The sequence below is a fragment of the Bos taurus genome, chromosome 3, assembly GCF_002263795.3.
Source record: "Bos taurus isolate L1 Dominette 01449 registration number 42190680 breed Hereford chromosome 3, ARS-UCD2.0, whole genome shotgun sequence".
Taxonomy (NCBI): domain Eukaryota; kingdom Metazoa; phylum Chordata; class Mammalia; order Artiodactyla; family Bovidae; genus Bos; species Bos taurus.
This window is the reverse complement of record NC_037330.1, coordinates 101,001,661-101,016,506: the sequence shown is the minus strand read 5'-3', so window position 1 is coordinate 101,016,506 and position 14,846 is coordinate 101,001,661. Positions and strand designations below refer to the sequence as shown.

General features: G+C 46.7%; 1 protein-coding gene and 1 pseudogene across 1 annotated transcript in view; one reads left to right on the top strand and one right to left on the bottom strand.

Moving 5' to 3' along the window:
* Positions 1-459: 459 nt before the first annotated feature.
* Positions 460-3,754, top strand: LOC112446021 (uroporphyrinogen decarboxylase-like; annotated as a pseudogene).
* A 2,721-nt stretch (positions 3,755-6,475) lies between these two features.
* Positions 6,476-14,846, bottom strand: part of ZSWIM5 (zinc finger SWIM-type containing 5) — a 158,931-nt gene continuing 150,560 nt past the window's right edge. The window contains 4 exon segments of the mRNA XM_024990173.2: positions 6,476-6,888; positions 6,890-7,371; positions 8,107-8,188; positions 8,666-8,829. Coding sequence (XP_024845941.1) covers positions 6,508-6,888; positions 6,890-7,371; positions 8,107-8,188; positions 8,666-8,829 — 1,109 coding nt within the window. The 3' untranslated portion in view covers positions 6,476-6,507.

Here is a 14,846-nt window from a genome sequence, read left to right as displayed (position 1 = left end):
GTGCCCGCCTCTTTCTAGGTAATATAAATATTTAATTATTTTCAGTTTCCTGTACAACTTTGTTCTACCACAGTTGTGGCTGGTTGGGCCCGGCATAAAATTATTAGAATCGTGGACAGTGGGAGTGAAAAGTGAGCCTTGGGCCGAGTTTTCTGGGATTCCCAGGCCGTCAGAGGAGAGCAAACTCCTCACACCATGCGAAGTGTACTTACAGCAAAGTTCTTTGGGGGGTGGGGTGGATGTGTGTTTGTTGTTGCGTCGCTACAGCGGAATTTACGGTGAAGAGACTAGGGGTGGGGTCCTACCGGCAGCAGCTGGGGCAGCCCAGGAGCAGTAGCGGGAGTCTGATCATGTGACCTTCAATATGGCGACTGCCCTGGCTCATCCCTGGAAGGGGCGGAGCCTGGGCAGAGGGCAGGCTCAGATTCAGTCTATAACGGGGACTGTGCTCGCGTTTACGGACAGCTTATCATGGAGGCGAAAGAGTCTAGGTGAGTTCCTGGATCACCACGCAGTGTGGTCATAGGGGCTTCTGACCCGAATCTTCCAGCCTAGGAATCTGTTCCTATACCCTTCTTCCCCAGCCGGAGAACCCAAGTCGCTGGGATTCCAATCCTCCAACCATGGATTCTTAAAATATTCACCCCAGGGACTACCTAGCTGGACTGCGTACCCCAGACCTTAATTTAGGAGACGCCCCCTGGACTTTCTAATCCTCAACTAAGATCCCATTTCGGGCTTTCATCTCTGATCCCCCCATGACTATCCGTCCCCGTCTGGAGATTTTTCAGCCCCAAAACCTTCCAGCCCGGAACTAGCCCATGGATACCCTTGTTCCAGAGACATCCCTCCCCTCACCAATTCTCCTAAGTGAGTTTTCGTCTCCTCACCCGCGCTCTCCTAGTCCTTCCAGTGGCTTTGAGCCTGGGGAAACTGGGACTATGCGTAGGGTAAAGGCCCCAGCACCGGCCCTTCTAGTCCTGTACACCACCTGATAGGCAGAGAGAGGGCGGAATCGGCGGGGAGGCGCAGCTTGGTAGCTGGTCTGGAGAAGGCAGATAGCTCTGCTAAATGGACTGTCTCCGGCTTTAGAACTCGAGCCCTGCCCAACCCCCAGCCTAGTTTACTGAGACCTACCCTTCCCTCCTCCTGATCCCCAGACCTCAGGGTTTTCCGGAGCTTAAGAATGACACCTTCCTGCGAGCAGCGTGGGGAGAAGAAACAGACTACACTCCTGTTTGGTGCATGCGGCAGGCAGGACGCTACTTACCAGGTCAGGGTCAGGGCCTCGGAGTCTAGGTAAAACTCTGGAGAGTGAAAAGTTTTGGAGGGGCAGAGAAGGGCTCTTGGAGGTTCCCCAAGGCTGAGCCCTGCCTTACCTTTTCTGTCTGCAGAGTTTAGGGAAACTCGGGCTGCCCAGGACTTTTTCAGCACCTGTCGCTCCCAGAAGCCTGCTGTGAACTTACCCTGCAGGTGAGGGGTCGACAAAGAGGAGGGATTTATGTTCTCCGCAGGCCACCTAGCAATCTGTCTTCTGTTCCCTATAGCCACTGCGTCGCTTCCCTCTGGATGCTGCCATCATCTTCTCCGACATCCTTGTCGTACCCCAGGTACCTGCTCAGATCTGACTCACAAATGTGTAAAACAGAAAGGACAGTCAAGGCTCAAGAAAAGCACTTACCCTTATGGGGCAGAGGGAAAAACAGGCTGGAGGAGATGGAGCTTGGCTGTTTCATTCTCCTTTTCCTCCTTCCTGGCATGGGTTGAACAGATCTCATTCTCCAGGAGTTACAGGTTGGGAACCCAGATGTTTTCTCCCCTGCCAGGCACTGGGCATGGAGGTGACCATGGTGCCTGGCAAAGGGCCCAGCTTCCCAGAACCATTAAGAGAAGAGCGGGACTTAGAGCGCCTCCAGGATCCAGCAACAGTGGCCTCTGAGTCCTGGGCTATGTGGTTCCAGGCCATCACCCTCACTCGACAGCGGCTGGCTGGCGTGTGCCACTGATTGGCTTTGCTGGTGCCCCGGGTAATATGGACCAGGCAGGGACTTTGGGCTTGGAGAAGTTACTTTGGCAGGTCTGGGTGAAGACCAAGGAAGGAAGGATCAATCTGGCTTTTGCCTTTTTGCAGTGGACTCTGATGACATACATGGTTGAGGGTGGCGGCTCAAGCACCATGTCTCAGCCAAGCGCTGGCTTACCAGAGACCACAAGCCAGTCACCAGCTGCTTCGCATCCTCACTGATGCTCTTGTCCCTTATCTGGTGGGACAAGTGGCTGCTGGTGCCCAGGTAAGACCTGAGGGAGAGACATAGCCTGGGGCTTAATCTTAAGGACCAGAAACAATACAGTTCCTTATACCTGAGAAGCTAGGTATCTTAATGCCAGGCATAAAAGAGGCTTGACCTGCCAGTGATCTGGCTGGAGCAGCTAAGCCCAGATACTGGCAGGGGGGCTTAGTTGCTCTGTTCAAAGACAAAGCTAGCACTGGGATCTGGAGAAGGCAAAACTTTTTGACTGGGAACTAGGTTTATAGGCTTAGGCAATCTCAGGGATGAAGTCACTTGGGGAAATTGAGGCATATTCTACGTGTGCCTCCTCTTTGTATGTTATGTATTTCATTTATTTCATCACCCTGTAATTGTAGGCATTGCAGCTCTTTGAGTCCCATGCAGGGCATCTTGGCCCACAAACTCTTCAGTAAGTTTGGCACTGCCCTACATCCGTGATGTGTCCAAGCGAGTGAAGGCCGGCTGCAGGAGGCAGGCCTGGCACCAGTGGCCCATGGTAAGGATGGGGGTGGGCCAGTGGAGCTATCAGGTTAAGTCCTGCATGGAACTAAGTGACCACTAGAGGGCAGCAGAAGTATGACTGAGGTATATTATTAAGAGCCAGCAGAGCAAAGCTGTCTGCAGCCTGAGATTTGCCCTTTCCCCCAGATCATCTTTGCTAAGGATGGACATTTTGCCCCTGGAGGAGCTGGCCCCAGGCTGGCTACGAGGTGGTTGGGCTTGACTGGACAGTGGCCCCTGAGAAAGCCGGTGAGTGATGGAAGGTGAGGTGGAGCAGGGGACAGTTACACTATGTGCCGTCACCAGAACAGGGCCCTGACTCTGCTTCCAGGGAAACGCGTGGGAAAGACGGTGACCCTGCAGGGGCAACCTGGACCCCTGTGCCCTGTATGCATCTGAGGTAACAACCAGGTTCTTGTGTGTGTGTTGGTGACTTTGTCTGCACTCTCATGGTTCTGGATGTGGTTGTGTTTATTACTATGTGTGTGTTTTCATCATCGGTTCTCCCTTCTACTCCATTCACAACATGGACTCTAGGAAGGCAGGAGTTTCTTTTCATTGATTTCGTTCATTGGGCCCTTCTTAGTGCCTGGTCCATGCTAGGGATCCAGTAGTTTTTTGAATGACTGAGTAACACTGAGTGCCTCCATGTGTGTGTCACTATTATGTACCGGGAGGACAGAGGCGTGCTGGCCCCCCTGTAGCCAGTGCCCTGTTGCTCCCCTAGGAGGAGATTGGGAAGCTGGTGCAGCAGATGCTGAATGACTTTGGGCCACAGCGCTACATTGCCAACCTGGGCCATGGACTTTACCCTGACATGGACCCGGAACATGTGGGAGCCTTTGTGGATGCCGTGCACAAACACTCTCGCCTGCTTCGACAGAATTGAGCATGTCCCTTTTCCCTGAAGTACCTCTGACACAGATGATTGTTTCCAGGAGAATAAAAGTTCAAGAGTTGCAGTCTTGCATGTGGTTTTGTTTGTGAAAGATCTGTGCCCTTATCCTCCATTCCTTCTTAGCCTCTTCCTTCCCTGGGCTGCTTCTTGCATCCTCTCCCACAAGTCCTTGGAGCTCACATATCCAGTGCCTAGGCACTGTTGGACTTCATGTCAGGGCCCTGACACCAACGTTCTCTCAGATCTCCAAGCCCCAGAGCCACATGGGGTTGCATAGATCTTCCTAGGAGTGGGAGCTGTGACATGTACAGGGAAATGGGGTCCCTACAGCATGTGAAGCCAGGGCTTTGTGTCTGGGGAGGAAGAGTGTATAGATCAGAGAGGGACACAGAAATGGTTAGAATATTCAGAAAGCCCTGTTGAGGAAGATGGGGTCTAGGTCAGCAGGAAGAAGCTGAGAGGGCCTTCAGCTTTGACCCGAAAAGTTGGGTAGAGGGCATAAAGATCGGCTGAGTTGCTTAGACATGCATCACGGAGCTGAGAAGGCTTCTGACACCAATAGGCTTCTTTTCTGTGTATACCCTCTGATTTTCTCAGTATCTTGATGTTCTGCTCATCATAATGGTACCTACTTTCTGGGGTCCGGCCCTGGATGTGCCTGTGAGCTCGTGGAAGCGGTCTGGTGTGGTAGGAAATTCTTCATTTGTTATTCCACATCTTATTAGAGTGCTAGGAACCCTCTGTGCTATAGGCCTAACCAGCTCCCTGTCCCAGCCAGGGTGATAGAGAATACAGAGAAGGGCCCCCATTTATTGAAAAAAACACAATTTCTGATTTTAGAAAAATGATCTTTTCTGTGATCCGTGGTTTTATTCATAGAAAAGCACTGTGAGTCACATACTTGCTAAAAAACGGCAATTGTGATACAGAAATGGGAGTGGTGTCTTTTGTTTTTTTAACCAACCTATCAGGCTGAGAGGTTGTACGGCCCATGACGGAACAGTAAGACTTCAGTAGCCACAAACAGCAAATACAAATTATTGGTCAGTGTGGAGGAAAAAAAAAGTGACACAGTTTGTCAGAGAAAGCAAATAAAGCAGACAGGTCTTTAGTTCACACTCTAGCTATACCACCCCTTCCCTATCACACCCCACCCCTACTCGGGAACTAAGACAGGAAACAGGAAACACCAAGACACTGGCATCTAAATGACTCTTCTTGAATGCCTGCGCCATCTCCTACAATTCCAGGCGAGGAGAGGGGCAGGAAGGTAGCAGGAACATGACACACTGCAGGTCAGCCAGAGCTAACAGAGGGGCTGTCCACCTGGCTAGAAGCTAGTCAGGGCAAGGCCAAATGCATTCCAGCTGCAGCCTCCAAATCAGTGGCCCATGGGACTGTAGCAGAAGCGGGCAGAGGAAGCTTGAGGTAGAAAGGCAGGGGAGAAAGCGGTGCAGGGAAGCAGAGAAAATGTGGCGCTGAAGGAGCCACTCAGGGCAGAGGGAGCTTAGTGCTCAGAAGCTTGTTGGGTGACAGTGATGAGTACAGGAGCCACAGAGATGGGGAACATGTTTAGCTGGTGCGAGAGAACAGAGGAATGGGGATGAGAGATCTGGCAAAAGAAGAGGACACATTCCGGCAGATCCTAGAACATGAATTCACAGACAAACGTACATGTGGAAATACCACAGTTACTCACAGAGACAGATACAGACCAAACAGATTTACACACGTGCGTTCATGTGTGGCCAGATACACACAGACTAAACATGCACCAGCAAACAGCAACAGACACACAGATACGTACTACAGTGTGCTCACATATGCGCGTACCCTCACACGGAAACCCACCGTCCAGCACACAGACCTGACACATGCACATAAATATATATGTGCACATACAGGCATGCACAGATATACCTATGCACACAGACACACATATTTAGTCATTCAGGTCTCTACGCACACTTAGAGATGAGACCAGACACTAAGACAACGGTGTCCAGAGCGGATGAACATTATGAGCTCAGTGGCCTCCCAGACATTCACCTTCACCTGTTTCTCAGAAACTCGTCAGACTCCTAGAGAGGCTGTGTGAGGCAGGAGCAACAGCTTCCGTGTCCTCATGGCTTCATGAGGTGAAAGTCTAAGTCCAGACTGGGCCTCCTCACCCATCACTGGGCTATGAATGCCCTTCTGCAGGCTGGGGTTTCTGCATAGACTAGACTTGAGATTTCCTCTTAACTGGCCATTTTTCTCCCTGCCATCCCCAATCTTCCACTGCCAACAGAATATACTCTGCAAGGGAAACCTGAGAAATGGTTGTGAATCTCCTCAGAAAACAAGCCTATCTTCCCACCCACAGCTACAAGTACCCATCAAATTAGAACCAGAATTATAAATAGTTACAACTTTACAACATAATTGGCAACACACAGACTATAGTATTTACAGTACCATAAACGCTTCTGTTTCTCTGGTTACGCAATCCCTGAGACGGAACAGTGTTCTGTGTTTGCCAAGGGAGAGAGGGGCAATGCCCGGGACACGCAGGATACAAGGGCCTGAGGTGGCATGTTGTGGGTGCTGACTGGTCTGCAGGACCCTGCTCCTCCAGGAACAGTGGGCTGTTGTAAGAACCCTGCCCAGGGAAGCATGCTGGCTACAGCTGGACTCTCCCCATGCTTAGCCCTGTGGTCCTCTGGCTTCAGCCACAGGTGCTCAGAGTCCTCTCAGGGTGGACAAATGCTTGTGTCCGTGGCCTGACCTGATGGTACCTGGAGCCCAGGCTGCCCTGGCAGCAAGCTGTCTGCTTTCTCAGCCGAAGCGCTCTCGCACCAGCAGCATCAGCTTCTTCTTGCCTTTGTAGATCTGTTTGAGGTTGTCGATGAACTGGGCAAACTGAAGGTGGCCATCCTGAGGCAGCAGGAAGGTCTCCCGGGCCTTGCTCAGAAACTCAATGAACTCTCCATAGTGGCGAGGGCTGATATGCGTCAGGCGCGAGTGTGTGGTGTTAATGTAGGCATTGATGGTGGCATCCAGCAGCTGGCGCAGGGGAGCCTTGTCGGTGGACATGAGCTTTCCTGAGCTGCGGCGGCCTGGGATGCCGGCCAGTCCAGGAGCAGTCACCGTGCAGCGCCGAAGGATGTCTGAAAGCACTGTGGCGCAGTGCACGCTCTTCACCACCAGGGGGATCAGGGGCCGCCAGCTCATTCTTGCCCAGGGAGTGGCTGAGGGCGCAGGCCCAGAGCACATCGTTGATGGCCGGGTGGGTGTCCTGGTTGTAGGCCAGGTTGAGATGGCTCATGGCCAGTGAGGCCAGCTTGAAGGCACGTAGCGGGTAGCCACGGAGCTCCATGTAGCGGGCGATGGTGAACAGCTGTGAGTGAGTCATGCCGCCAGCCGCAGCATCGATGGCGATCTGATAGGCTGCTTCGAAGGCGATGTGGTCCTTCTCACAGAGGGTAAGGGCCGACAGGGCACAGCTCTGCGGATCCTTCATAGCGCACTGCAGGGCCAGGGTGCGAGCACAGCTGGCCAGCTCCTCCCGCTGTGGATAGTCAAGACTGAGGCGCAGGATGGTGGTGTGGGAGACGGCTGTGGCAGCTACAATACTGGTAGCCTCGGTGGGGGTGAAGAGTGTGTACCAGCTCTGCAAGATGCTCACCAGGGCCCGCACACCTGTCAAGGAGAGCCTGTGCTCAGCCATGGGCCTCCCGGTCCTGATCCAGGTCTACTCAGATTACCATTAGGGGTGAGAACTTGGCCAGCAGGGACAAGCTCTCCCTCCTCAGCAGCCCTGAGATGATCTGCAGTAACCAGGGCTAGGGGGGCAACCCCGGTGGCCAGACCCCATTTGAGGTCTCTTCCCATCCCTTCTTTCCCCCAGGTCAGAGGCTTGAAAGTTTCTGCAGGTGCTCTTAGCCCCTCACAAGGATGAAGCAACAGAGCCTGTGGTTTGCCTGCTCCAAGGCAGGAGTCTCAGATCTGCCCCTGGGTTTTCTAGCTGAAGTGAAGCCTCTCAGCGCAGAGTTTTGTGCTGGGGCTTTGGGCACTAGATGGGGTCTCGAGCCTCCAAGTTGTTTGGGATTTCTCAGAAGCATGGACAGGGACTGGGACTAAACAACTGGGCCAACTACCTCCTAAGGCTGCACTTGAGTACTGGTGGCTGAAAATTCATTCTTTTAGAATGTTTCTAGCAGAGGATCAGAGTGCTGCTTGCCCTCAGGGTACAATCCAAGCAGTGAGGGAAGACCTTGGTCAGGCTGAACAGGGCCATCTTCTCCTACCAGCAGCCTCATCCTTTCCTAGGCCATCAATAATGGAATATGAGAGCTCTAAGGATTCACTGTCCTGTCCCAAGAGTAGGGCCTAGGAATCCTTTCCCCTGGGGGCACAGGGAGCTGGGAGACTCACCCACTTCTGTGGCACAGGTTACCAACCACCGCACCATCTCCCGGCGCCTCCAGTTGAGGGTTGATAAGGTCATCCTCATCACCTGGGCGAAAAAAAGTGGCATTCCCAGCGGACTTAGCATAACTGCTATAACCTCTCCCTCCTCCTTGCCATTCATTTATGTATGTGTATTTATTTGTGCCTTAAACAACCATCTCTCCCCTGAGAAGTACAGATGGGTTTGTTTAATTTCTGCCCCATCCTGCCACCAGATAGAAGATTTCTCTGATGATCTGTAATGAATAAACCCCTTATTATCACACCTTGACTTGGAGGAATGGGGGTGGGTAGGGAAAAGATGGGGACCTTGTGGAGCCTAAGGCTATACTGCTTAACTGGCCTTAACTTCAAAACAGAGCCCCAAATTGAGTCCTGACCTTGTGACTAGCCTAGAAGCTATGTTCTGGGGACACAGAAAGAATCAGACCTGGCCCATGCCCACTCCAGTCCTCATGGGATCTTAACTCCCTGTCACTAGGCCAGAAGTTTAAAGTGGGGATGGCCCACTCCTCCTCCATACCTGTAGCCCCAGCTCCAAGGCCACGTTGAGCAGGGTGCCATCTGTACTACTGTCCGTGGGAGCAGCAATCTTGAATGCATCTTGGGCCAGTTTGAAGATGAGGGAGGAAGAATGGATGTGCTTCTGTATTGCTTCCAGGATTGTTCGGAGCCTCAGAGTGTCCCCTACAGGTGCCAAGAGAAGGGGCAGGGACAAGATCTTCTTTAAAGCTTCCCTGAACAGTCAGCTGATCACAACAGGTGCTGGTTGAACTGGCTGGTGTCAATGCACGGAATGCTTCCGAATGGTCGGGGTGGTCAAGCTTTGTCTCCACTGAACCCACTGGAGGCTCCTTCCTTCCCCAGGCACCCATGCAAATTCACTGCTCTCCACCTTTTCATCGGCCTTGACCCCTTACCCTTTTTTCCCCTCAGGATCTTTAGGTCCCAGAAATAACTTTTTCTAACACCTGAATTTTGAGAGCTACTTATACAGGAGAAGGAAGCCACATTATTGCCAAGAAAGTATTCCAGTCCCAAGGTCTGCTTCTCAGTACAGTTCCCTGGAGCTGGGCTACCACTTCTTATCCAGTAGGCAAGTATGAGTGCACAGAGTTATGGAATACGTTGCAGGAATGCCATGAGTACCATATAAGGTAAAGGCAGTAGGGTATATGAGAGATTGGTGTATCTTCTGAAGGGGTAAAATGTGAAATAAAGAGAGAAGAAAAAGTAGGTCTTATGTCTTACAAAGAGGTGCAGTGCTAAGAGTGTACAGGCTTTGGAGTAAAATACATTGGGAAATGAACCTAGTTCAGCCAGTACCAGACCAGTTACTTCATCTATAAAATAGAAACAATAACCTTTTAAGGTCGTGGAGGGAATTATAAACAATTTGTGTACAGGTAGTATGTGTGTGCATGCATATAAATGAATAGAATATATCCGGGGATTTTTACAACACTGTCTTAGCGGTAGTAGTTATCTTTGGGTGTCAGGATTGAGAGATCACCTTTTTTCCTTCTATCCTCTTTAAAATCAATTAAGACATTTAATAGACTTTTTTTTTTTTTTTGGTGGGACCTTAGTTCCTCAACCAGGGATCAAACCCAGGCCCTCAGTAGCGAGAGCAGAGTCCTAACCACTGGACAGCCAAGGAAACCCTGACTTTATGTTTTTTAAAGTGGTTTTAGGTATACAGAAAATTGAGCAGATAAGACAGAGAGTTCTCACATATCCCCCTCTTTCCCCTTTCAGTTTCCCTTATTACTAACATCTTACATTGAACGAACACTGATACATTGCTATTAACTGAAGTCCACAGTTAACATAAGGGTCCACTGTGTTATGCAATCCTATGGGTTTTGACCAACGCATAGTATCATGGGTTTGCCATTACTATGTCATATAGAATAGACTCATTGCTGTAAAAATCTCCTGTGCTCCCCGTTCATCCCTCTTCTCTTTCCTTCTGAAACTACTCATCTTTTTACTGCCATTATAGTGTTAACTTTTCCACAATGTCGCAGGTTTGGAATAGTATGTAACCTTTACAGACTGGCTTCCTTCAGGAAGCAAAATACACTTGTTTCATTAAATGTCTATTTATAGCTTGGTAGCTCTTTTTTTTTAATTTAGTTTCAGTTGATGTACAATATTATATACATTTCAGGTATACAAGATAGTGATTCACACTTTCTAAGGTTATACTCATTTATAGTTTATAAAATACTAGCTATATTCCTATAATGTATCCTTGTAGCTTCCTTATTTTATACATAGCAGTTTGTACCTCTTAGACTCCTTCCCCCATCCAGACCCTCCTCCCCACCTTACCTCCCCGCGCTGGTAACAAGTTTGCTCTCATACTCTGTGAGTCTGTTTCTTTTTTGTTATATTCAATAGTTTGTTGTATTTTTTAGATTCCACATATAAGTGATATCATACAATATTTGTCTTTCTCTGACTTGATTTACTTAGCAGAATATCCTTCGATTCCATCTATGTTGCTGTAAATGGCAAAAATTTCTTCTTTTTTGTGACTGAGCAGTATTTGATTATATATTTATACCATCTCTTCTTTACCCATTCATTTCTTGATGGGACACTTAGGTTGGTTCTATTTATTATCTACTGTAAATAATGCTGTCATGAACACTGGGGTACATGTATCTTTTTCATTTCACGTTTTCCATTTTTTGGCTATATACCAAGGAGTGGAACTGCTGGGTCATATCGTAGTTCTAATTTTCTGAGAAACCTCCATATCATTTTTCACAGTGGCTGCATCAATATACATTCCCACCAACAGTGTACAAGGGTTCCCTTTTCTCTACGTCCACACCAACAGTTGTTATTTGCATTCTTTTTGATGATAATCATTCTGACAGGTGTGAGGTGATACCTCATACAGTTAGAACTGGACACCGAACAACAGACTGGTTCCCGATAGGAAAAGGAGTACGTCAAGGCTGTATATTATCACCCTGCTTATTTAACTTCTATGCAGAGTACATCATGAGAAACGCTGGACTGGAAGAAACACAAGCTGGAATCAAGATTGCCGGGAGAAATAGCAATAACCTCAGATATGCAAATGACACCACCCTTATGGCAGAAAGTGAAGAGGAACTAAAAAGCCTCTTGATGAAAGTGAAAGAGGAGAGTGAAAAAGTTGGCTTAAAGCTCAACATTCAGAAAACGAAGATCATGGCATCCGGTCCCATCACTTCATGGGAAATAGATGGGGAAACAGTGGAAACAGTGTTAGACTTTATTTTTTTGGGCTCCAAAATCACTGCAGATGGTGATTGCAGCCATGACATTAAAAGACGCTTACTCCTTGGAAGGAAAGTTATGACCAACCTAGATAGCATATTCAAAAACAGAGATATTAGTTTGCCAAGAAAGGTCTGTCTAGTCAAGGCTGTGGTTTTTCCAGTGGTCATGTATGGATGTGAGAGTTGGACTATGAAGAAGGCTGAGCGCCGAAGAATTGATGCTTTTGAACTGTGGTGTTGGAGAAGACTCTTGAGAGTCCCTTGGACTGCAAGGATCCAACCAGTCCATTCTGAAGGAGATCAGCCCTGGGATTTCTTTGGAGGGAATGATGCTGAAGCTGAAACTCCAGTACTTTGGCCACCTCACGTGAAGAGTTGACTCATTGGAAAAGACTCTGATGCTGGGAGGGATTGGGGGCAGGAGGAGAAGGGGATGACAGAGGATGAGGTGGTTGGATGGCATCACTGACTCAATGGACATAAGTTTGGGTGAACTCTGGGAGTTGGTGATGGACAGGGAGGCCTGGCGTGCTGCGATTCATGGGGTCGCGAAGAGTCAGACATGACTGAGCGACTGAACTGAACTGATGATTAATGATATTGAGCATCTTTTTATCTGCCTGTTGACCATCTGTACTTCTTTGGAAAAATGTCTATCCACGTTTTCTGCCCATTTTAAAAATCAAGTTTTTTTTTTTTATGTTAGTTCATATGAAATGTATATTTTGGATTTAATTCCCTATTGGTCACTCTATCTGCTAGTACTTCCTCTCATTCAGTAGGTTGTCTTTTCATTTTGCCAATGATTTTCTTTGCTGTGCAAAAGCTTTTAACTAGGTCCCACTTGTTTACTTTTTATTTTCCTTTGATTTAGGATGCAGATTAAAAAAAACACTGCTATGATTTGTGTTAAAGTGTTCTGCCTATGTTTTGAGTTTTATGGTCTCTGGTCTTATATTTAGGTCTTTAATACATTTTGAGTTTATTTTTGTGTACAGTTAGAGAATGTTCTAATTTCGTTCTTTCATATGTAGCTGTCTAGTTCCCCAGCACCACTTATTGAAGGGCACTTCATTTCTTTACGTTGGTAAATAATATGCCATTGTATGGATCTACCTCAGCTTGTATATCCATTCACCAGCTGCAGGATATCCTGTTTGCTTCCACTTTTAGGCAATTACAAATTAAGGGGCTATAAACATTTGCGTGCTGGTTTTTGTGTAGACAGTTGTGTAAGTTTTCAACTTATTTGGGCAAATAACTAGGAACAAGATTACTGGATCATATGGTTAGACTATGTGTAGCTTTGTAAAAAACTGACAAACTGTCTTCCAAAGTGGCTGAACCTTTGGCATTCCCACCAGGAATGAAGGAGTCTCTGCTGCTCCACATCCGCACTAGTGTTTGGTGGTGTGTTTTGGATTTTAGCCATTCTAATAGGTATATAGTGGTATCTAATTTTTGTTTTAATTTGTATTTCCAGTCCATCCTAAAGGAGATCAGTCCTGGGTGTTCATTGGAAGGACTGATGTTGAAGCTGAAACTCCAATGCTTTTGCCACCTGATGCGAAGAGCTGATTCATTGGAAAAGACCCTGATGCTGGGAAAGATTTGAGGGCATGAGGAGAAGGGGACGACAGAGGATGAGATGGTTGGATGGAATCACCAGTTCAGTGGACATGGGTTTGGGTGAACTCCAGGACTTGGTGATGGACAGGGAGGCCTGGCGTGCTGCGGTTCATGGAGTCGCAAAGAGTCGGACACGACTGAGTGACTGAACTGAAATGAACTGAATATGACATGTCATGGTGAGTATCTTCTTACTGCTTGTTTGACATCTATATATCTTATCTGGTAAGGCATCAGTTCAGGTCTTTAGTGCATTTTAAGATTCAGTTGTTTTCTCAACAATAATGTCGAGTTTTAAGAGTTATTTGTGTATTTGGGATACAAGTTCTTTAGTAGATACTGTTTTGCAAATATTTTCTCCCAGGCTGTGGCTTGTCTTTTCAATGTTTTTCACATAAGTTTTAAATTTTAATGAAGTCTTACTTACCAATGTTTTTTTCATCGACTGTATCTAATTTTGGTGTTGTATCTAAAAAGCTATTTCTGGGAATTCTCCGGAGGTCCAGTGGTTAGGACTCTGTGTTTCTACTGCAGGCAGCCCAGGTTTGATCCCTGATCAGGGAACACAGTGTGGTCAAAAAAAGTTACTGTCAAACACAAGGTCATCTAGTCTTTCTCCTGTGTTATCTTCTAGAAGTTTTATAATTTTGTGTTTTATATTTATGTCTATGATACATCTGAATTCATTTCCATGAAAGGTATAAGGTCAATGTGTCTATATTCATTTTTTAAAATGTGGATGTACAGTTCTTCTAGTACCATTTGCTGAAAATACTATCCTTTGCTCCTTTGTCAAAGACCAGTTGACTGTATTTGTGAGAGACTATTTCTGAGCTCTCTATTTTGTTCCATGGACCTATTTGCTTATTCTTCTGCCAATACCACACTATTTGATTACTGTACCATATACCATACATGGTACATACTGTACATGGTAGTTCTATTTTTAAAATTTTTTGAGAAACATCCATCCTGTTTTCCATAGTTGTGGTACCAATTTACATTCTCACCAACAGTGTACTCCACATCTTTTGTCTTTTTGATAACAGCCATTCTAACAGGTGTGAGGGAATATTTGCAATATTACCTCTTTTCTAACATATGTATTTAATGCTGTAAAATTTCCCTCCAAACACTGCTTTCATTGCATCCTACATTTCTGATTAGTTCATTTTTTTTTTTTTTAGTTTTAAACTTTCATTTAGTTAAAAATATTAAAAAATTCCTGAGAGTTCATCTTTGATCCATATGTTACTTAGAAGTGTGTTTAAACTCCATATTTTTGAGAATTTTCCAGTTATCCTTCTGTTAATAATTTCTAGCTTAAAGTATGATCTGAAAGCATACTTTGTATGATTTCTGTTCTTCTAAATTTACTGAGGTGTGTTTTATGGTTCAGAATGTGGTCTATCTTGGTGAACATTCCATGTGAGCTTGAAAAGAATGTATTATATTGTAGTTTGATAAAGTATTTTATAAATGTTAATAGATTCAGTTAATTAATGGCTTGTTCAAGTATAACATTGATTTTTTTGCCTGCTGGATGTATCAATTATTGACAAGAGGTACTGTGAACTCTCTGAATGAATGTAACAGTGGATTTGTCCATTTCTCCTTGCAGTTCTAGTGGTTTTCCCCTCACATATTTTGATGCTTTGTTGTTAGATGCATATACATTAAAGATAACTATGACTTTTTGGATAACTGACTCCTTTATCACTGTGTAATGCCCCTCTTTATCCCTGAAAATTTTCCATTTACTGAAGTCTTTGTTTAATACAGGCATCCCAGGTT